The 21,169-nt window shown below is 52.6% G+C and overlaps 1 protein-coding gene across 1 annotated transcript in view; it reads right to left on the bottom strand.

Annotated features, from left to right (window-relative positions):
- The window catches only part of CDH22 (cadherin 22), a 124,374-nt gene that overhangs the window by 60,374 nt on the left and 42,831 nt on the right, over nt 1-21,169 (bottom strand). The window contains exon 2 of the mRNA XM_060032676.1: nt 9,760-10,386. Within this exon, the coding sequence (XP_059888659.1) occupies nt 9,760-10,011 (252 nt within the window). The 5' untranslated portion in view covers nt 10,012-10,386. The remainder of the gene's footprint in view (nt 1-9,759; nt 10,387-21,169) is intronic.

The raw sequence follows: 21,169 nt of genomic DNA, 5'->3' as shown, positions 1-21,169 counted from the left end.
TCCCCCTGGCCAAGTCCCACTGGGGGCCTGGGCCTAAGCACATCTCTTCTCTGACATACCCATTCTTCAGTGAAGACACTGAGGCTGGGGAAATCACGTGTCATCCCGGTCCCAGGCCTCACTGTCTGGGCTGGAGTGCTTCACTAGCCCGCCATGGCTTTTCCCGCTCCAGCCCCGCCCCTGCAATCTACCTTCCCCTCTGCAGCCCGAGCTGTCAGCCTCAGGGGCAGACCTGAACACGTCCTCCCCCGCCTGCAACTCTCCCATGGCTCCCTATCGCCCTTACAAAGAAATCAGAACCACCTCCACAGCTCTCTGCTGCTTCCTCGAGCGCCTTGTCCTTATTTCTCTGTCTACTGAAAGTCTACTCATCCTGCGAGGCTCAGTTCAGACGCCGCCTCTTCCCAAAAGCGTTTATGGATTCCCTCCCTGCCCCTACCTCCAACCCCACCATTCCCCTCCAAGATCTTTGCAATACAGCAAGTCATCATTATCACGTTCAGCCTGTAGGACTGCTGCAGCCACGCTTCTCAACTCTCAATGTGCATGCAAATCACCCGAAGATCCTGGTAAAAAGCAGATTCTGACCCAGGAGGTCTGGGGTGGGGCCTCAGAATCTGCATTCCTAACAAATTTCCAAGCTGCTGGCCATGACCTCACTCTGAGTTATAGGTCCAGGATCCCTAGTCTCTGAGCCTCCGGAGGTATTTTCTTACTCATCTGGTACCTGGAGAGCCAGCCTCAGGGCTTGGCACATGCCGGGGACAGAGAGTTAAGGGACAGAGGGGGAAAGGGGATGCAAATTGGAGGAGCACCTGTTATGTGCCAGGCAGTGTACTAAGCAATTTACATACTTATCTGGTTCAGAGTTCTTTAAAAAAAAAAAAATCCCTACTAGGGGACTTCTCTGGTGGTCCAGTGGTAAAGAATTCGCCTTCCAATGCGAGGGATGCGGGTTGGATCCCTGGTGGGGGAACATGCCGCGGGGCAGTTAAGCCCGCGCGCGCGCCACAACTACTGAGCTTGCGCGCCTCAACGAGAAAGCCCGCGGGCCGCTAACTACAGACCCCACGTACTCTGGAACCCGCGTGCCACAGCTAGAGAGAAGCCCGCGCGCTGCAACGAAGAGCCCACGTGCCGCAACGAAAGATCCCGCATGCTGCAACTAAGACCCGACACAGCCTAAAAAATTAAATAAATAAAAACAAATAAAATAAATATTAAAAAAAACCCTACTAGAGTAGGTTTTGCTATCGTTACTTTGCAGATTTTTTTTTTTCACTTTCCCACTGAGGATTAGAGAAATAGGATGATTTGCTCAAGGTCAGACTGCTGGAAGAACCGGCCTGGTCCACAGCCTGGGCTTTCTCACTCCATCCTCAGGCCTCCTGGGAGGAGCCCATGGCGGCAGAAGAGGCAGTCCAGCTTGGTCCAGCCTCGGCTCCAGCATCACCTCCCTGTGAATCCTCGCACAAGTCACTGTACCTCTCTGGGCCTCAGCTGCCTCCTCGTTAACATGTGGGTCATAATAGCACCTCCTTCTAGAGGTACCGGAGGGGCTAATTGAGCGTAAAGTCCACATAAAGCCCTTAGCACCTGCCTGGCACCAGGTGACACGATATGTAACGGCCAGCCCAGCAGAGGCACTGCCCATGGAGTGGTACTGCAGCAAAGCCCCTGCTGGTTCAGATGGGAACCCCTTGGATGCTGGATCACAGACAGGTCGGAGGGGCTGAGGAGGCTGAGGCAAGGGAGAGGAAACAGACTATGTACCACAGGTAGGGAGCTTTTTCACTATTTTAACAACCGGCACAACTATACCAGTTTGTACTAGCTGAAAATCAGCCCTGCCTGTGACATAATAAGTGTCCCATAAATGGTAGCTATCGTTATTATTATATTATTACTAAATGTTAGCTATATATAACTAGGATTTAATCCAGGCACTGTTAAGCTCCAGAACCCAGGCTGTTTTCACTGCACTGAGATCTCCTGGGCAAGGAACCAGCAGAGGGACTGTTCTCCCAAATAGAAACGCCCAAGTCCTTATCCTTCAACGTCCAAATCTCTGAGGCAGCTCTGAGCAGAGGAAAATGCATCCAATGAAGCTGGTGACCTTGGGCAGGTCCCTGCTCCTCTCTAAGCTTCCGCAAAGATGGGACGTGAACAAGTAAATCCCTAAGGCTCCTTTCGGGCCAGGACAGCATGTACCCCAGCCCACTCAGCAGGATAACAGGTGCCAATGAAATCACCATGAAGAGGGATGAAAGCCCACCCCCCCCGCCATGCAGGAGGAGTCTGAGTATAAATTCTGCTGGTGGAACTTTGTGTCTGAAGGGTGGATTATAGAAGTGCTATTTGGAAGATTGAATGGCCCATAAACATTTTCATATTTCATTAGCCGATTAATGGGCATCTCTCTCTTTTTGGCGAGTCTGCTGATTCTCAGCAGAAATTGCAGGGAGTAAATGGAGGCGTTGGGTGGAAACTTTCCGGGTCCCTGTCCTGTTATGGATTGCCCCAATTAATGCCCATCCTGGGCTCCACTGTGAAGCCTTCTTCCTGTCCAGTTACTGTTAATAGATTTCTCATAAGTGGCTGGATTGTAAAAACCTCATAACTCAGCTTAATACCCCCAATAAAATTATCTCAAGACATCAGCCCTGAATCACCGGCAGTGCTGGGGATGAGGAGACCTGTCTCTCCTGTTTGCTGTTTATGCTCTTCCTCCACCTTTGCCCAGGGGAGCTGGGGACAGGAGAGGGCAAACGTGTTCCCTTTTAGGGTGCCTCCACCCACTTCCCAATCAGACCTGTTGCGAGCTTTTATTTAATCAGTAAACATTCCCAAAGAGTGTGGGAGAATAGATACCATTTGGGGGAATGCTTAACACCTGTAATCTTATTAGTCTTCGTCACCGCCCTATGAAACATTATTATTATTCCCATTTCTCAGATGAGGAAACTGAGGCACAGGGAGGGGAGGTCATTTGCTTTGTCACCCAGCTAAGTGCAGGAAGCCAATCTCCTGATCCCACGGCTCACTAATGTTGTGATCAACCTTCACGGCTTGTTAATTGTACCCCTCTGGGTCTGTTTTTCCATCTGAGAAATCAGATCAAGTCCTACCTCGCACAGGTGTGGTGAAGATGAAACGTGAGCATGTTGGTAATGACCTACACACTCTGTAAGTGGCTGTCTCCTTCCCTTTCTGTCTCCATCATGTCCCTGCTGCCCTTGACATTTTATCTCAGACCCTGGCCAGGGATCACCTACCATTGAGGATGGGGGAGGAGGGAGTGGAACCCGGTAGTGATGTCACTGATACTCTTCCGTGAAGCACGACACAGAGCTCACAGTGGGGTGCAGTGGCTACTCTCTGGGGACTGCAGAGTCCGAACAGGGCTGGTCGGCCTGCGGAGAAGCTAAGAGCTCAGAGCGGCAGAGTTGGGCTGGGTTGGGGCTGCTCGCCCCACCTGCCTGGGTCCTGGCTCTGGAGTGGAGGAGAAGTGGTTCTACTCCAGGAGGGTATTTCTCAAGAATCTCAGCTATGAGGCTGGAGGACGGTGCTCTTATTGACCGAGCTCCTACTATGTTCCGGATTGCAGGCCTCTGCAGAAATCTAATTTAATTTTGTGGCATATGTAAATATCTCCCCATTTTCCAGGTGAACAGACTGAGATGGGCTTAGTTCTGTTTGATTCCAAAGCGCAGGTTAGTCCCTCTGCAGCCTTTGGAACCTGGTTAGTCCACTTACAACGTTTCTGGCTAAAGAAGCGGGAGAAAGGAAGATGGAGTAGGCAACAGGGCATTCACTGGGCTTCACGGCTGGGGGAGAGGCCTGTACCACCCTGTACCCGCAGGCCATGGTTATCGGCGGCCTTTTCAATCTGAGCCTCTATTTTATGCATTTTATCATTTGGAAAAAGACTTCACGACACAGATCAGGAGAGGCGATGGGCCTTGTATTCAGGAATGGCCGGGTGCCAGCGTCAGCTTTGTCACCCACTTGTTGCCTGGCCCTGAGCAAGAGGCTACCCTCCTCTGAGCCTCAGGTTTCTCATCTATAAATGAAATGGATAATGCTTCCCCATAGAGTCCAAAGATTCATCAGATAATATGTGGGAGCTCCTGGCACACAGTGAGTGCTCAGTGAAGATGAGTTTTCTCTCCTTTCCTGGCACCTGGTCTCAGAAGAGATTGAGGGTCATCTAGTTCATTCCCCCATCTCCTGACACAAGAACCACAGGCTCAAATCCTGACCCACTGGAGACACAGGGGCCATCATGCAATATCTTCTTGTCTTTTAAACTCAGCTTGTTTCCTCCTTCAGGCAGCCCTCCCAGATGCCTTCCCATTTGCCCTCCCGCTGCTCTGTACCCCTGTCCCATGCACACTCCCCTCTGCTCCACACTCCCCTGTAACATCTTCGTGTTGCAATCTGTCTCCTCAGTTGTCATGGGGCTCAGGGGCAGGGACTAACTTTGATTTGTCTTTGTCTGAACTCCCCACGCCTGGCACACGCTAGCTGTCCTGACAATGCATGCAGAGAAAATACAGGGGGAGTGGGACAGGTGAGTGTGAGTGTGTGTGTGTGTGTATGTGTGTGTGAGATGGTGAGCTCCCTGAGGATCAAGCATATGGCTGTTCACTGCTCCCTGGTCCCCAGGATAGGCCACAGCACCAAACATTGAATACATGAATAATGAAATATACAACTGTCATTAGAATTCTCCAACTGTCTGCTGGATTTCTGGAGGATCCAGTCACTCTGTTAAATCCCAGGTGCACCTGAGCTAGACTAGGAAGGTCAGTCACTGGGCACACTTCTAGACCCCCTACTGTTACCTCCTTGATAGCTCATAATGATCTTGGGACTGAGAGATTATCCTCTCCCCACTGTACAGTTTGGCAAGCTGAGGCTCAGAGAGGGCCCATATTGTACTTAAAGCCACACAGCTAACAAGAGGCAGCCCCAGGCCTGTCTGGCTCCACATCCTCGGTTCTTTGCATCGAGTGTACACGGCCCCTGAGGGAATTCCCCCTCCCTAAGCCCCAGCCCTGGATCATAAACAACATGAAAAACACCAGAGTGATGGCTTCTCATCCCGGGGGGCTGAAAAATGGGATTTACGAGGCCATTAATTACTTCCTCCTAATTAAATCAAAATTAAATGCGAGCAGAGGTACCTTTTCCTTATTAAAGACAATTAAACGGACAGTGCGGCTACACAAATAAAACGAGTCCAGGATTTAAACGGAAAGCAAATCAAATAAAAAGCCTCCCCTGGAACCAGGGGTTTGTTCATGTCTGTGCTACTCGTAAACCAGGAGTTCATCAATTTTCTTTAAATATTAGCAACTTAATTAAATCTGCTCTCCTCCTCACCTTAATCCTGCCGTATATCTAAAATAGATCTCACTGCCCACAGGAGTTGGTCATAAGCGCTGACCCCATAATTCTCTCTTTAAAAAAAAAAAAAGAAATTAAAAATCCTACAAAATCCACATCCAGCTGACAGAAGCCTCGGGGGAAATTACAGTTCGGAAAAGGGATTAGTCCAAGTACCCAGATTATATGGAAATGTTGGTAGGTTGCTTTGAGGGTGGGTGTTGTGAGAAGGTGAGGGGAAGAGGTGAGCCAGGCTGCCGGGGGTGGGGAGTAGGGGGGGCAGGACAGCAGAGGGAGAGGTTGGTGTGGGGCCCTGGTGACAGCGACCGGGGCCAGTGGTTCCTGCAGGTGCTGACAGGAGCCTGGCGGTGAGTGATGGAGGAGGCAGTTGTAAAATAGGTTACCGTTGGGTGCCCAGGGTTCACTCAGCTGATGGTGCTGTTGCTAAGCTACCTTTGGAATTCGGCAAGGACAGATGCTCCCTATGGTTCCCTGGGGCGGGGGACCGGGAAGCAGTGAATTAACTGAAACCGTGGAGAAGTCCTTTTTCCCTGAAGGGCGAGAGAGCACGGTATGAGTGTGTGTGTGCATGCATGCACACGACCACTTGAACAAATGTGGGACTTGGCTGGAAAGGGGACAGGTGGTTTTTTTAAAAGGCTGAGCTCATATTCCTAGAGCGAGGGGTGGGCTGGCAACCACGTCCCCCTACTTTGTGGTGAGAAACTAGGACATCAGGTTGCCCAGAAGGCTTTCGGAATTGGGGGCAGGGGTTCATAATATCTATGCATACTCTAGGTGGTGGAAATAACAGGTGAGACCCATCATAATAAAAGCTAATACTTACTGGGCACATACCAGGTGCTCTCCAGGTTCCTGACATACGCTAACTCATTGAATCCTCACCGCAACTCTTTGAGGAGGTGCCAGGTATAGCCTCACTCAGCAGATAAAGAGACTAAGGCACAGAGAGGTTAAGTAATGTGCCAAGGTCAGAGAGGGAATCAGCAGCAGAGCTGGGATTTGAGCCCTGGCAGTCTGGCTCTGGTTGGCCTCCCTGAACCACACACTATACCATCTTTCACAAGAAAGGGTGCTTCGGGCACATGTTTGCAAAGAGATGGAAACTTCTCTCTCCTTCCTGCATGGTGTGCTTTTCTGTAGGTGGCCTTGAGAGTAAGCAAGGAGGGGCTCTGGGTGAAGATGATGGAGGGGGAAGATAACGTAGTCATGACAGCAGTGGGGATGCTGCGAGAGGCTGCTGTGAAGAGAAGACCCCCAGGGCTGGGCACAGTGCTTGGCTCATAGAAGATGCTTAATATAGGACGGTACTGTACAGCACAGGTAACTCTACTCAATAATCGGTAATGATCTATATGGGAAAAGAATCTAAAAAAGAGTGGATATATGTATATGTATAACTGACTCACTTTGCTGTATAGCTGTACGACATTGTGAATCAACTATACTCCAATAAAAATTTTAAAAAAAATTGCACTGGGCCCAGACCCGGTGTCAGGAGAGCCTTGTCTCTTGGGGTTGTTCTACCACCGTGCTGGCCTCACCCCATCTCTGTTAATCCAAACTCTCTGGAAAGCTAACTGGCCTTGGCATGATGTTCTCTGCCTCTAGCCTCAGCTTCCCCATCTTCTAAGGCAGGGACTTACTAGGGTCCCCTCATCGCCGACAGACTGTGGTTCAAGGCAATAGGGGTGGCGTTTGACTCATGACGATAATGGCTAGGTGGATGCAGGTTGCAAGTGGTGAATCAGCGGCTGGTTTCTCTCATCTTTTCAGGAGGTGAGCGGCTGAGGAAGCCTTCTCAGAGCCCCAGCTTCCGGGTAGACAAGCGGGCTGAGGTGCCTGAGACCACGACAGCTGACATTCAGGGAGATGTGTCAGAGTCCTTCCCTGACTTTCTGGGGCTTCCTGGACCAAAATCTCTCTCCCAGGCCTGGAGGTCTTGGAGGTGTTTGGAGAATCAGAACCCAGGTTCCAATCCTGGCTAAGCCACTTGCCCACTGTCTGCCTGCCCTCTCTGCGCCTCCAGTTCCTTGCCCACAAAAGGGAACGATTTCTACCTTGCAGTTTAAGGGTTAAGTGCTTCACGTGGGAATAATGAGAAAACAACAATAAACAAACAACCAGGCCACAGGCCGAACACTTTCTGTGCTCAGTTTTCTTCTGTAATCCTTTCAACAACCCTCAGAAGTGGGCTCCCCTAGCCCCACTTTTACAGACGAAGAGACTGAGGTCCAGAGAGGTGAAGTAACTTGTTTCAGGTAATACGGTTAATGGGTTGGTTGGCAGAACCGGGCCTCGAGCTCAGGCGTGTCTGGCTCCAAAGTCTGCATCCCTAGCTACCTCACCATTAGCTATTGCCCAGCTGGCACTGGTTCCTCCTTCCCCCTCCCCTCACCCCATTCTACCAGCCCCACCATCTCACCGCCCTGGCTGGGAGTCAGGAGTCCTAGGCTCTGCCACTAGTTTGCTGGGTGACCTTGAGCAGAGACATGAACCTCTCTGTGCTCTGTCAAATCTTCACTTTGCTCTGTTGTGGGGATCAACTTCAGCCACATGTATGGAGGGGAGAGTAGCCAAGGACCAGGGATGACTGTATCTAGACCAGTGAGAATCTGGGTTTCCTGCAAGACAAACCCACAAGGTTTACATCAAACTTTCCTCTCCTCCTTGTCGAGGGTCCTGAGCGATGAGCCTTGAACTGAGCAGCCTGGTCAGCCTCCCAATTCTCAGACTCATTTAAGCACACAGGAAATTCCACAGTTGGTCCCCCCTCACCTCTGCTGACCAAAACTTCCTGGAAAGCTGACTGGCCTCGGCAGAAGCCAGAGAACTGTCCCTGGGCACTGCGCTGCTTTTCCTGCCCTATAAGCACCCTTCACCTCAACATCTCAACTGCGGACAAGTCTCTGAAAAAGCCAGGTTCCGTCAAGCCTCCATGTCTTTTGATAGGCTATGCCCTCTTCCCCATCAGCCTAAACTCCTACTCATACATCAAAACCCAGCTCAGGCATTTAGAAAACACTTCCATGAAGCCAGCCAACACATACCACTTATTAAATGCCTACTCAGTGCCAGGTGCTGACCTGTGAAGCTTTTTATGTACCAGGGTGTCTCCAGCATCGCACCCATGAGGGGCTCAGGGATTAAATGGATGAACGAAAGTCCTTCTCAGCTCCTTATACTCTTAGGGCACAGATCTTCTGCCACGTTAAGCAACATTTACTCAGAGAGTTTGAGAAAGCAGCTTTCATTCCTTCATTCAATGAACAATTTGTGAGCAATGTCTGTGCTAGGCACTAGGGATTTTTTTTTTTTTTTTTTTTTTGCGGTATGCGGGCCTCTCACTGTTGTGGCCTCTCCCGCTGCAGAGCACAGGCTCCGGACGCGCAGGCTCAGTGGCCATGGCTCACGGGCCTAGCCGCTCTGCGGCATGTGGGATCTTCCCAGACCGGGGCACGAACCCGTGTCCCCTGCATCGGCAGGCGGACTCTCAACCACTGCGCCACCAGGGAAGCCCGGCACTAGGGATTTTATGGTGAGCAAAACATACAATCTAATAGGAAAGACATGCATTAATTGCATAATCAAACAAACACACGCATAGTTAAGTGTTATGAAGGAAAGATACCAGGACCTAGGAGGGCACATAACAGGGAGGGATGGCCACATGCAGAGGGGTCTGTCCCAGCCTGGTGTGGTCAGGGGCAGCTTCTTTCAGGAAGTGGCATTTGAGCAGAGGCCTGAGTGTGAGATAAAGTAAGCAGCAGAAGTAGTAGAACGGAGCAGGAGAGAGCAGTTGAGGGAGGCAAACAACCTAGATAAGGGGGGACGGGGCTGGCAGGAGCCTGTGGGAGCATCGGAGGGACCATCAGAAGGGCATCAGAAGGGTGTGTGGTCGGAAACTCAGAGCGAGCGTGGCAGCAGATGAGGCCGGAGGAGGAGCCGGTGTTGGCAAGCGGCGGGAGGGAATCTGGATTTGACCTCAAGTGCATGGGAAGCTACTGAAGAATTTTAAACACAGTGGGGACAGTTTGTGTGTGACATGATCAGATGTGCAAACTCGTTTCTCCCTTCTAGATGCATCTAGCAACAAGATGGACTGGGTTTCCCTCCCTACTAGTACTCTTTGCTCTAAGATGCAGAAGGAAGAGGGACTAGAGAAGGATGCGTAGTAGTAATGGGAGCAGAGTGATGACCCTATTGTCTGCTCCTGACCAGGGGCAGCAGGGAGGAGGCAGCAGGGACTGGGATTTAGCGGGGGAGGGAACTGGGGTCCCTTGCGTCTACCAGCGGGCATCTGCGGGGTCCCGGGCGCGGGACAGCGGGTGCGGGGTCCCACTTTACCTTGCCCACGTACAGGGGCTCGGTGCCCGTGTACTCCTCCACCACGAAGAACTGGTTCCACACCCAGCCGCGCTTCACGCGGCCCGCGCCCGGCGCGCCGTTCTGCGCAGCCCCGTACGCCGAGGGCGCAGGCGTGCCCGCCGCCCACAGGGGTCCTGGCGGCGGCGGCGGCATCAGCAGCAGCAGCAGCAGCATCGCGGGCGACAGCGCCGCTCCTACCCGGAGACCCCGACCGTCGGGCCGCGGCCTCATGCTTGGCCTGCGAGGGGCCCGGGCCCAGGAGCATGGACGGGAGGTAGCAGGGCGTCGCCGCTTGGTGGCAGGACGGAGCGGCGCCGCGTCACATGGTGGCCTTAGCGCGGCCGCCGGGGCGCCGCCCGCGACGGGGCACCCGGACAGGCCCGCGGCCCTGAACGCCGCCCAGACGTGGAGGCGCCCGGCTGGAGGGGGAGGGGGCGCGGCCGCACCCGGGGCATGGACGGCCCCCCGGGGTCCCCGCCCGCGCCCCCCTGGCGCCGCCGCGGCCGGATCACCAGGCAGCGCCTTGGCAGCTCCGGAGTCTGGGGTGCGCCATGGTCCCTGAGCACAGGGGTCCTTCGGGGACGAGAGGCCGTCCGGGCCAGGAGCCTGCGAGAAAAACAAGAAAACATCAGAGGAGGCTCTCTGCGGGGACAGGGCAGGTTGGGTCCACCTTTTTGTCCTCTAGGTACTAATTAGACATCTACCATGTGCCTGGCACTGTGCAGCGTGGGGCAAACAAGACAGAGTGGTTCCCGCCTCCTCGGCCCACGGCTTAGTAGCCCTGCCCCTCCCCCTCCCCCAGCCCTGGCTGCTTCCTTTCCACTCCCATCGCACACCTCTCCTCTCCCCCGCTCTCCCAGCACGCCCCCTTTCCTCACAACCCCCGCATCCAGCCCTTTCTTGGTGGTTCTGGGCCAGCCCGGGTGCCCACAGGGGCAGGGACCTTATGAGCTGCTTTCCCTGCCCCCTGGCTGACAATCTCTCCAGCCCGGCCGACCCCATAGGAAACCCCCATCCTAGAGAGGAAGCTGCCCCTTCCAGAAGGGGTCTTCAAGAGCTCCCAGGACCCAGGCCTCCTGGGGACACAGAGTCCAGCACGCAGCCCACCACCCACCACTCCTGCCTCCCCACAGCAGCACAGAGAGCTCATTCCATCCAAACCAGGGACCCAGAGAAGGCCCACTGACCTCATGTGAGTCCCTGCACACTCCCTTTCACGGGTGGGGCACCTGAGTCCCAGAGGGCCTTGCTTGGAGGCTCCCTGTGTGGCTTTGGGCAGGGTCACATCCCCTCTGAGCTTGCCTTTGGTGTCTCCACACTCCCCAGAAAAACCTTCCTTTCCCAAAGTCTGGAAGACACTTCCCCTTCCTGGACCGGCACTGCCTCCCCAGATCAATCCATCTCTCATTCCCTCCCTCCATCAGATTCTGCTTTCAGCAAGAAAGGATCTGAGGGACTAACTCCTACTCAAGCCATAATGATGAATAATGGCTTAATGTGGGTGTTTACAGGGGACAGCAATGCTGCTTTCATGGAGGAGTTTCAGGCACGGAGAAGCATTAGCGGAGGTGAGGGGCTCAGTCCCCACTTTTCCTCTCCCCAAGCTCAGTTCAGTTCAACAACTCCATTCCGCTGAGCTTCGACTCTGTGCCAGGTTTGGGCTGGATGCTAAGATAAAGATTCAATAAGCTCACAGTTTAGTGGGGTGAGAGACAAGACCCCCAGTAACGAACGACCTAAATGCCAGGTTGTTTGTGACCAGAGCTGTAAAAGGGTATGCAGCCTGACAGCTGTGGGCCTCAGGGAAGGGAGTGGGCACAGCTGTCTGGAAGTGGCAGGTGGGTGGGAGGGCATCAGGGCTGCTTCTCTTGGAGGAGGGGGCATCTGATCGGTGAGAAGAAAGGGATGGGCATTTTGACAGAGGAGTATGCAGCCAGGCTAAGGGGGATCTGGCTAGTTTGGGGAACCAGGTTGGAAACATGAGGTGTGTGGCTAAGCAGAGAATCTGTGAGGGTCTGACCTGGCTCCAGCCAGGTCCTCCTGTGGACAAAGGAAGTGGCTGGACTCTTTGGGGCAGAAGACATGTTGATCACTTCCTGTGACCCAGGACCACAGCAGGTGATTCTCCTACCTTTAACTCAGTAACTCACATGAGTCACAACAACTGTGAAAGTTGGTGTCTTATACCCATTTTGCTGATGCTCGACTCCCCAGTGCTCTTTCCCACTGTCAGCTCCAGAATTTCTTTATGGAAGGGGTTCCAGGGTAGGGAGTCATCTGTTGGGAGGTGCGGGTGACGGTGAGGGCGTTAAAACTGCATTTCAGGGCAATGAGAATAAGAAAACATCAACGGTTCATAGGGAAGAGCAGAGGGGAGGAGTCCTGAGCCAGCCCTTTCCCTGTAGGACCCACCCTGAATTAACGGACATCAGGAAGGCCCACGACCCTGCTGTGAGCATCCGCAGCTCCCCTGTCCCACCCCCTCCTCGCCCACTCCATGGGGTCTAGGGATGAAGGTGCCGCCCAGGGATGTGGGTGGACCTTCCCCCACCCAAGCGGCCCCCTCTCCGCAATCCCTGAGCTGTGCTGCCGCCTCTGGGGATCCAGCATTGATTCCCCACGTTATGGCCTGGGCTGGTTGTAACGAGGCTGGAGTCATGGGTGAGAAGGAGGTGCCGCTCCGAAGCCTTCATTTCCTGGAGCTTATGACTTCCATGCGCGCTGCAGGAACTGGTCCCCAGGCTCCATCAGGCAGTTTCAGGGCCCATCACAGCCTTGCAGGGACGCAGAGGGGAGGGGCTGGTGGGAGGGAGGGTTTGGCGGAGGCTGGGGCCATTTCTGGGGAGGCCTGGCGCAGGAAGTGGGAACAAGGGGAGATTCCCCCAATGTTTGCAGGCACCCTCTTGTGGCTCTTTCTCCCTCCCTCTCTCCCTCCTTTCCTTGATTTCTTTCTTTATAACACCTTTTACAAGAGGGGGACATACTAAGATTCAGTCATTCATTCGTTCATCATACATTAGCATCTACTGCAACTAGGGAGACAGAAATGCACTTCATTTATTCATTCAACACCCTTGAAAAACAGTTTCTCTGTGTGAGACGGCAAGATGCAATCAGCTGCTCAGCTATACGACAGGGGAGAGATGCATTTCTTCTGGTTATTCATTTACTCTTTCTACAAATATTTACCCGTGCCTCCCTGATGCCAGCCCCTGTGCACTGGAGACAAAGCAATAAAAAGTCCCGGCTCTCATGGAGCTGACCTTCTGGTAACAAAGGAATGAAATCTACAATATAGTTTTGGAGATTGATAAGAGGGAATATAAAGCAGGAAAGAGGGAGGAAGAGGATGATGGAAGGACCGGGGTGTGCGTTATTATAGACAGGGCATCAGGGAGGATCTCTCAGAGGAAGGGACATTGGCTGATCTGGAAGAATGAGAAGCAGCAGGGTACAGCAAGGTTCAATGCAGAGGGAACAACATGTACAAAGGTCCAGAGGCTGGAACAAGCTGACGAACAGTAAGGAGGCCACTGAAGCTGGTACAGAGCAAGGGGGTGGTTGAAGGTGCATCAGGAGAGGGCGGGTACAAGGCAGACTGGAGGAAGGAAGGCAGTGTCCGTTTTATTCTGAGCGTGCAGAGAAATATTAGGAGGGACTTTATACAATAAAAACCATGGGAGACTGAAATGGCACATGGCCGTAATCACGAATTTCATGATGTGAGTCCTTTAACTTTGGAGGGCTAGGCATAGTGGGTTGCAGAGTAGGGACAGCATCACAGAGGAGGTGGCACTTGGAGGTAAAGCACAGGAGGGATTTGGATATGTGGAATTTGGGGTGTTGGGGAGGAGAGGGAGTGCCCTGTGGAAGCGCTACAAAGGTCTGAGGTCAAATCCCACTTTAGAAAGGGGCAGAGTCCAAGAGTGTTGTCCAAAGTTGCATAGGATACTTGGTGGTGGAGCAGGGCCTCAAACCCAGGACTTGGATTCCCCTTGGGGGAGGGCACCTTTGAGGGGATGGGAAAAGACGCCCCCCTGAGTGGATGCAGCCCAGTGCCAGGAGGCACGCTTGGCAAGACAAGGGTGGCTGCATCTCAGTCCCCACCTACCCCCTTGTACGAGGCACATCCTGTGCTGTCGTTTGAGGGACGAGGCCCTCACTGCCCCATCCCTCCCTCCCTTCCTTTCTCTCCTGCTCCAGCTGCTTTTCCCAAGTGGGTGTCAACTACAGGACCCTGTCTTGGCATTCCAAGTCCTTCAGGGGAGACAGCTGTGGCGCCTTTGAGCTGCGTTTGGCTCTGCTGGGTCTCTCTGTGAGGTCCTGGGCATGTGGGTGGCCTTCTCTGGGCCACACGTCTCAGCCTACTGCACAGTTGTTTAATCCCAAATGGGATGAAAAGCCGAGCCCCAACCTTGCTCCATAAATGTTGGCTTTGCCCTGTCTGCTCTTCAGCCTCACCTCCTATAACCCATGTGCCCTCGGGCCCACGTAAGTGCGTGTGGTTCCTACGTGCGTGCGGGCACAGGTCTGCAATCGTGGATGCCAGCGCATGTGTGTATCTGGTGCCCATTCCTTCATTCCACAGATATTTGTGAGTTTCCACTCTGTTCTGTTCTCAGCACAATGAAAAGAAAGAGAGTCCTTGCCCTTGCACGTCTAGTGGGTTCAGACGATAAACAAACAAATAACATGTCAGATGATGGTAAGTGCTATGGAGAAAAACAAAGCAGGGTAAGGGGCACAGGAAGTGCTGGATGGGGATTTTCTTTCTCCCTCTTTCTCTCTCAATCGTGTATTATAAATGATAATTTATACAAGGTGGTCAGGGAACGCCCAGCAGTGAAAATGACATTTGAACAGAGGGAAGGAGAGAGCTGTGCACATAGTTGGAAGAAGAGCATTCTAGGCTGAGGGAACAGCAAGGGCAAAGGTCCTGAGGTCAGTGCATATTTGGTGTGCAGGAGAAAAGCAAGGAGCCCAGTGTTGCTGAAATGGAGTGAGTGCAGGGGGGGCAGCAGGAGATGAAGCCAGAGAGATGTGGAGCTGGGCATCAGACTCTGCAGGGTCTCCTTTGGGTTTTTCTGAGTGAGATGGGACCCAGTAGGAGGGTTTGAGCAGAGGAATGACATGATCTGATTTGTGTTTTAAAAGATCACTCTGGTTGTTTGGCTTCTGTATTCAAAATAGAAGCTGGGGCTGGGAGGGGGCAAGGGAGCTATTTCAGTAATCCAGACGAGGAGTAAAGGCGGCTTGGACCAAGTGGGAGCGGTGGGGGTGCTGAGAATTAAGGCTGTATCACAAGATATGCTGATGGGTCAGAAATGGGGTGTGAGGGAAAGAGAGGAACCGAGCACGACCACATCTGCAGCCTAGGCGACGGAAATGATGGGGTGTCCTTTCACGGAGCTGCAGACAAGCATGGGCAGAGCAGATTTGGAAGACAATCAGGGACTCATTTGGACATATTACAATCAAGTCTTGGACGTGCTACATCCCATGCCTATTAGACATCCAGCAGAGACGTTGAGCAGGCAACAGTACTTACAGTCAGGAGCTCAGGGGCGAGGTCCTGGCTGCGGATACAAATGAGGGAATCTGGATATTTAGAGCTGAGACTGAGTGAGCTTATGAAGGAGTGAGCGTAGATGGGGAAGAGGTCCTGCACCTCAGCACATAGAGATCAGGTAGATGAGGAGGAGATAGCGAAGGAGGCTGAGAGAGAGGGGAGAGAGGGGGAGGGGAGGGGAGGAGAGAGGAGGTACCTTGGAAGCCCACAGAAGAAAGGAAGAAGGAGGCATTAACTGGTGACTGTCTGTCCACCTTTGCTTGTGTCAGTTCCACTTTGCATCTGTTGTCCTGGCATAACTATGAATAGCGCCATACCCTCTCTTGCTCTCAGATTGGATGATAATCTATACGGTCATCCTACTGATGGGTCAAGTCAGATGCGGACTTTGAATTGACCATTGGATTTAGCAACACGGAGGTCATTAGTGGCCTTGAATAAAGCTATTTTGGTTGAGTGGCGGGTGTGCAGGCACGACTGGAGTGGATTCAGGAGAGACTGGGAAGAGAATAGGTGGAGACACGTGTGAGTGGGCCGCAGCCCCTCTAGGGATTTTTGAAGGTTCGTTTTGCCTGCTCTCCCAGCTCCCGCCCCTACCTCAGCAGTCTGGCTGGGTTTTATGGTGTGTAAAGAGAGCGATGGGAAATATAAAAGATGGGCTGGCTGCTAAAGGCTAATTCATCCCCCCATCCTTCTTTCTTGTTTCAATTTTCTTTTGATAGCCACTTTCCCACAGCTTGGCCATGTGTACAGCCCCTCCCCTCTGAACAGTGATTAGTCTAAGCCAATAAGAGCCTTTCCCCCATCCCCACCAGTGATTGGTCTAGAAAGTATCATGTGACATAATTCTGGCCAGTGAAATATAACTCCCGAAGAGCGTCTGGATATATATTTTTTACTCTTTAAAAAGAGATGCCTTGAGGAGAAATGTTTTATTTTCTGCATGTGTGAGAAGGTGATGGCCAGAGCAATAGCAGCCATTTTGGGACGATGAGGGGAGCTACTCCAAGAGGCCAAAGGCACCTACTAAGAAATGAGGGCACAATCTGTATAGTTGACGATATTGTTGAACCACCAAAGTTATTCATTCTGGGTTTGGATGACCAAGTTCCAGCCCCACTTCCTCCAGACTCATTCTCTCTCTCCCCTGAACCCCCTCAGACCCCTATGGCTGGGTCTTCCTCTGGGGCTTGGTGTCAGCAGTAATGGCAAGCTTCTGGAGGACAGAGATCATGCCTATTCCTTCCTCCATCCCTCCCTGCTCCTTCCCACACACACCTGGAAGAGCCGAACAGGGAGCTGGGGTCTGGGAGGGACTAAGGAGAACTTTGCCTCGGATAGCTTTGAGGAGCTGCTTGGGCAACTTGCCTTTCCTTCTCACTGAGGAGCTGTTAGACTTGCTGATTTGCTGTGGGCGTCACTGCCACTGCCTACCTTGTATACTTTCAGAATCTGGGCTGGGTGACCAGCATGTCCTTTCTTGATTTCTCAGTGCCCTAGTACCACTGCTGCCAAGGCTGTATCACTGCAAGCTCAGTAGCGCCAGGCCTTCCTTTGTCATCTGGCTGTCTCCCCGGGGACAGAGAAGGAATTCTTATCCTATCCATCCCACATTTGTTTCCCAGACTCTCACTCTGCCAAGACCAAGAAGAGGGGCTGGGCTCAGTGACTCCACAGGCAGGACAAAGCAGGGGAGACTTCACGGTGCAGCCTGGGGCTCCTCACCCCTGCCTCCTCCCCCAGATTCCTGATAACCTTCCCGGCCCCTATCTCTGGGGCAGAATTTAATGTTCAGGGGACCTAAAGCCACAAGGTCCAAAGTCAGACCAGGGTTTGAGTTCCAATTCCATTGTGTTACTTTACGTATGATCTTGGTAATTTTCTCCATTTCTCTGAGTCTCAGTTTTCTTATCGGAAAAATGGGGATAACAGTGCTTACCTTCTAGACCTAGTGTGAGGAATAAATGAGATGATGCATGTGAAGGGACCCACAGTGTTCGGCAATAAATGTTAGATAGTGTACCGATAATGGCTACTGTTATTATTATTATTTTGGTCACTTGAAACATACTACTAGACCCCTATTACGTACAAAGTATCCTGACCAGGTAAAAGGGGTTTGTAATTATCTGTCCACTCAGTCATTCATTTATTCACTTATGCATTTATTTAACAACTGTGGATTTCCCTGGTGGTCCAGTGGTTAATATTCCGCGCTTCCAATACAGGGGGCTCGGGTTTGATCCCTGGTCAGGGACCTAAGATCCCACGTGCCACACGGTGTGGCCAAAAAATAAACAAATAAATAAATATTTAACAACTGCTATGAGCCCATGAGTGCACCTTGTTCCAAGAAGAGTGAAGACTTGTACCGGGTCAGGGTAGGTCCTCTGGCTCCAGGGCTAGGCTGGTGCCTGGGGGATGCAGGAAGAGGCAGCTCATTCATTTGCTCATTCATTCATTCACTCCCTCCATTCTGTACGCTGGCTTGGCGTGTATATGTCCTTTCTCCGTGCCCGCCTGGCTCCCCGGTCTGCCAGTGGGAACTGTGTCTGGCAGCCTGGCTCCTGTCTGCCCTGCCCGCGTCCCGAGGGCACCATGCCGGCTGGGTCCTGAGCCCAGATCTCTGTGCTTGGCCGCTGCCTTCTCCCTGGGGGGAAATGATCTCTACCAGCTCAGTACTCTCCCTCCAGGCCAGAATGGATCCCAGAGTAATGCGGGAGCTGTTGAGGTGTGGAGGGGTGCTGGGCAGGGTCACCTGTCTCTGCTCACCTCTCATTGCTCCCCCGCCCCCTGCTCCAGGGAAAGCACGGTGAAACCATAAACAGGAGAGCAGACCAGTTACGGCCTTGGGCTGCCTTGACATCCATGAGCATGTGTGTGCCTGAGCACGTGTGTGCGTTTGCATCAGTAATGATGTGTGCAGGGGAAGCGTGCGTGTGCACCGCATCCCAGCACCTAGAACAACTTCCTGCTTGTGGTAGGCGCTCAGTAAGTGTGGAGCGAGTGACTGGATGGGGGCCTGTTCTGTGTGGGCCGAGTCCGTGGGCTGTCCCTGGGGTCTTGGGGGTGATGCACGTGTCCTATAAGCTCAGCGTTATATTGCTAGGGGGGGTAGCAACTGCCTCTCTGGGTGTTTTAGTGGGAGGTCAGAACATGCCGAAGCTTCTGGGCTTGGTAGCTGGACCCAGGATGGCAAAGGTGGGAGGTCAGGGGACAGGGATGAGCAGAGCTGGGGCCATATGTACCCCATATACAGGGTCACCCCATCTGCAAAGGCTGGTCCAAGGGACCCCAGTCTTGCCCCCAGTCTATGCTGGGCATGCTGCCAGACGCACCTTCATGAAGCCCAGCTCAGCCTGGAAGTTTCTTTTCAAAATTTTCCCCAGCTCCCTTTCACCTTCAAGATAAAGTCCAGACTTGGGCCTGGCACTCGTTAGTTACCATTCAGAGTAACAAAGAGTTTTTCCTGTTCAATGACTCCACACAGACAGAGTCCTTTGAGGTGGGGACTGTTATTTGTCCTCATTTTTCAGATGAGGAAACTGAGGCACAAAGAGTTCATGAAACTTGCCCAAGATACAACCGGGAGGATGCGGCCACTCAAGACCCCGTGAGAGCTGGACGCCCCCCTCTACGTTATTGTCACTGCATCTTTTCATGTACTCATCTCTCTGGGCAGGTGGCACCAACCACTGTTTACTACTTTTGTGCCTCTAGGCCTTTGTTCCTGCTGTTCCCTCTGCCAGGAATACCCTTCTCCCATGTTGCCCCACATCCAACACTGACCCACCTCTCGGGGCCCATGCCCTCTTCTCCAGGCAGCCTCTCTGCCTCCCCCAATTCACCCACCCCCGACCCCAGTGAGCTCACTTGTCTGAGTGGTGGCTCAGAACCACACTCTCTCTTGTCTCGGTCTCAGCATCCTGCCAGCTGGCCGTGGGCACCTCCCTCACTGCTCTCTGCCCTTCAGCTCACACCTCTGTGCCGTGCTCAGAGTGGGTGCTACTGAATGTGTGAATGAACAGATGAAAGAATGCATGGCTGGATGGCTGGATGGATGGGTGGAAGGCCAGGTGGTGGGGTTGCCTGGTTACGGCCACACCATCTCCCCTGAGACTGCCCTTCTATGGCATCGTTTCCTTCTGTTTGTTCCATTCATTGATTCATTAAATATTTATTGAGCACCTACTCTATGCCGGACACTGTGCTGGAGGCTGAGGATGTAGCAGTGGACAAATCGAAGTCCCTGCCCCCATGGCCTTCTGTTCCGTGTGTGTGTGTGTGTGTGTGTGTGTGTGTGTGTGTGTGTGTAAGGAGGAGATATTCATCAATCCAATCATCTCACAAGTAAATGTACAATTACCAACGGGATCAGGTTCCACAGAGGGAAAGTACAGGGGACTCCCACATTTAACAGGGGCACAACCTCATTAGGGATGGGTGGGGCCGGGGAGGGGCAGTTCCTTGAGAAAGGGGTTTTTGAGCTGAAATGTAAAGGATGAGAGCAACATACTGGGGCCCAGGTGACAGAATGTGCAAAGCCACATTTGAGGGCCTGAAAATTCAGGGACCAGAGCACAGCGTGTGCTCATTAGGGATGGGTGGGGCCGGGGAGAGGCAACATTCGAATGGGCTTAAGAAGTTTGGATTTTTAGCTCAGAGCAATGGGAAGGCATTGAAGGGTTTTCAGCAGAGGAGATGTGATCAAACTTGTGTTTTGAAGGAGGTCACGGGTTTGAGGCTTAAAGGACAAACTGCGCATGTGCAGGACCAGAAGCAGGGGCCCTAAGAGGAGACGGTGGCGGTGTCTGGGGGAGAGATGCTGGTGGTGGCTCAGACCAGGGAGGCCATTGTGGGATGGAGAGAAGGTGACGGATATGAAATATTTAGGAAGTGGACCAGTCTTGCTGATGGGTCTGACGTAGGGGATGAGGGAGAGCGACATCGGCATGACCCCTGGTTTTTGTTTTAAGTGACATTTATTGATCACCTACTAAAACCCAGGCACTGTTCTGACACTTTATGGGTATCCCTTGCTTATTCCTCACAATAGCCCCCTTCACAGTCTCACTTCACTCTGATAAGAATGCAGGGGCTGATGGGACCCAGTGGGGTTTGTCCCAAGCTCTGTTCCTTTGGGGCAACATCCTTGGCAGATCAAAGGGATAGAGAAGGAAGAAATGGAGGCAGGCTGCATATTCTGAGCTGATTCTGAGTCAGTGAGAATGATGACAGATAACATTTTTAGAACTTTTACTGTGTGCCGGGCCCAGTGCCATCCAATTAGCTAATAATAAGAGGTGACACTAAACTCCATGCAGGACACTTTATATCAAGGATCTGATTGAAATCTTGCAACAGCTCTCTTTAAAATTTCTATTACAGAAGAAAGGACAGTGGCTCAGAGAGGTTGAGGGACTTGCCCAAGATCACACAGCTAGCTAGTTGGTAGATGTGGAATTCAAATGGGTTGTGGAAGAGGGAGGGGCATGAGGATGGGCAAAGAGGTGTTTAGTGGTTGCTGGGAAGGAAGGAAAGGCCTGCATCTAGCTCTAAGCATGGACTATGTCCCTCCCCTCAAACACCTCTTGACACTGCTTACCTGAGGCCTGACTGTCTACTTAAAGCATGACCTCCCATGAAAGTTATGAACACACTCGTGTATGCACGTTCACAACTACACACACATGCACACACACACCTTAGCTGCCACTGCTCACCTGCCCTGGGGTGGCCACCTGGACCCTCCAGCCCAGGTTCCCCGGGGCCTGCACCTGTCTCCCCGCCCTGCCCCCGCCCTGCCCGCCTGCTGGTGCC

The sequence above is a fragment of the Delphinus delphis genome, chromosome 15 (genome assembly GCF_949987515.2).
Source record: "Delphinus delphis chromosome 15, mDelDel1.2, whole genome shotgun sequence".
Taxonomy (NCBI): Eukaryota; Metazoa; Chordata; class Mammalia; order Artiodactyla; family Delphinidae; genus Delphinus; species Delphinus delphis.
Note: the sequence above shows the minus strand (reverse complement) of the source record. Positions and strands in the feature narration are given on the sequence as shown.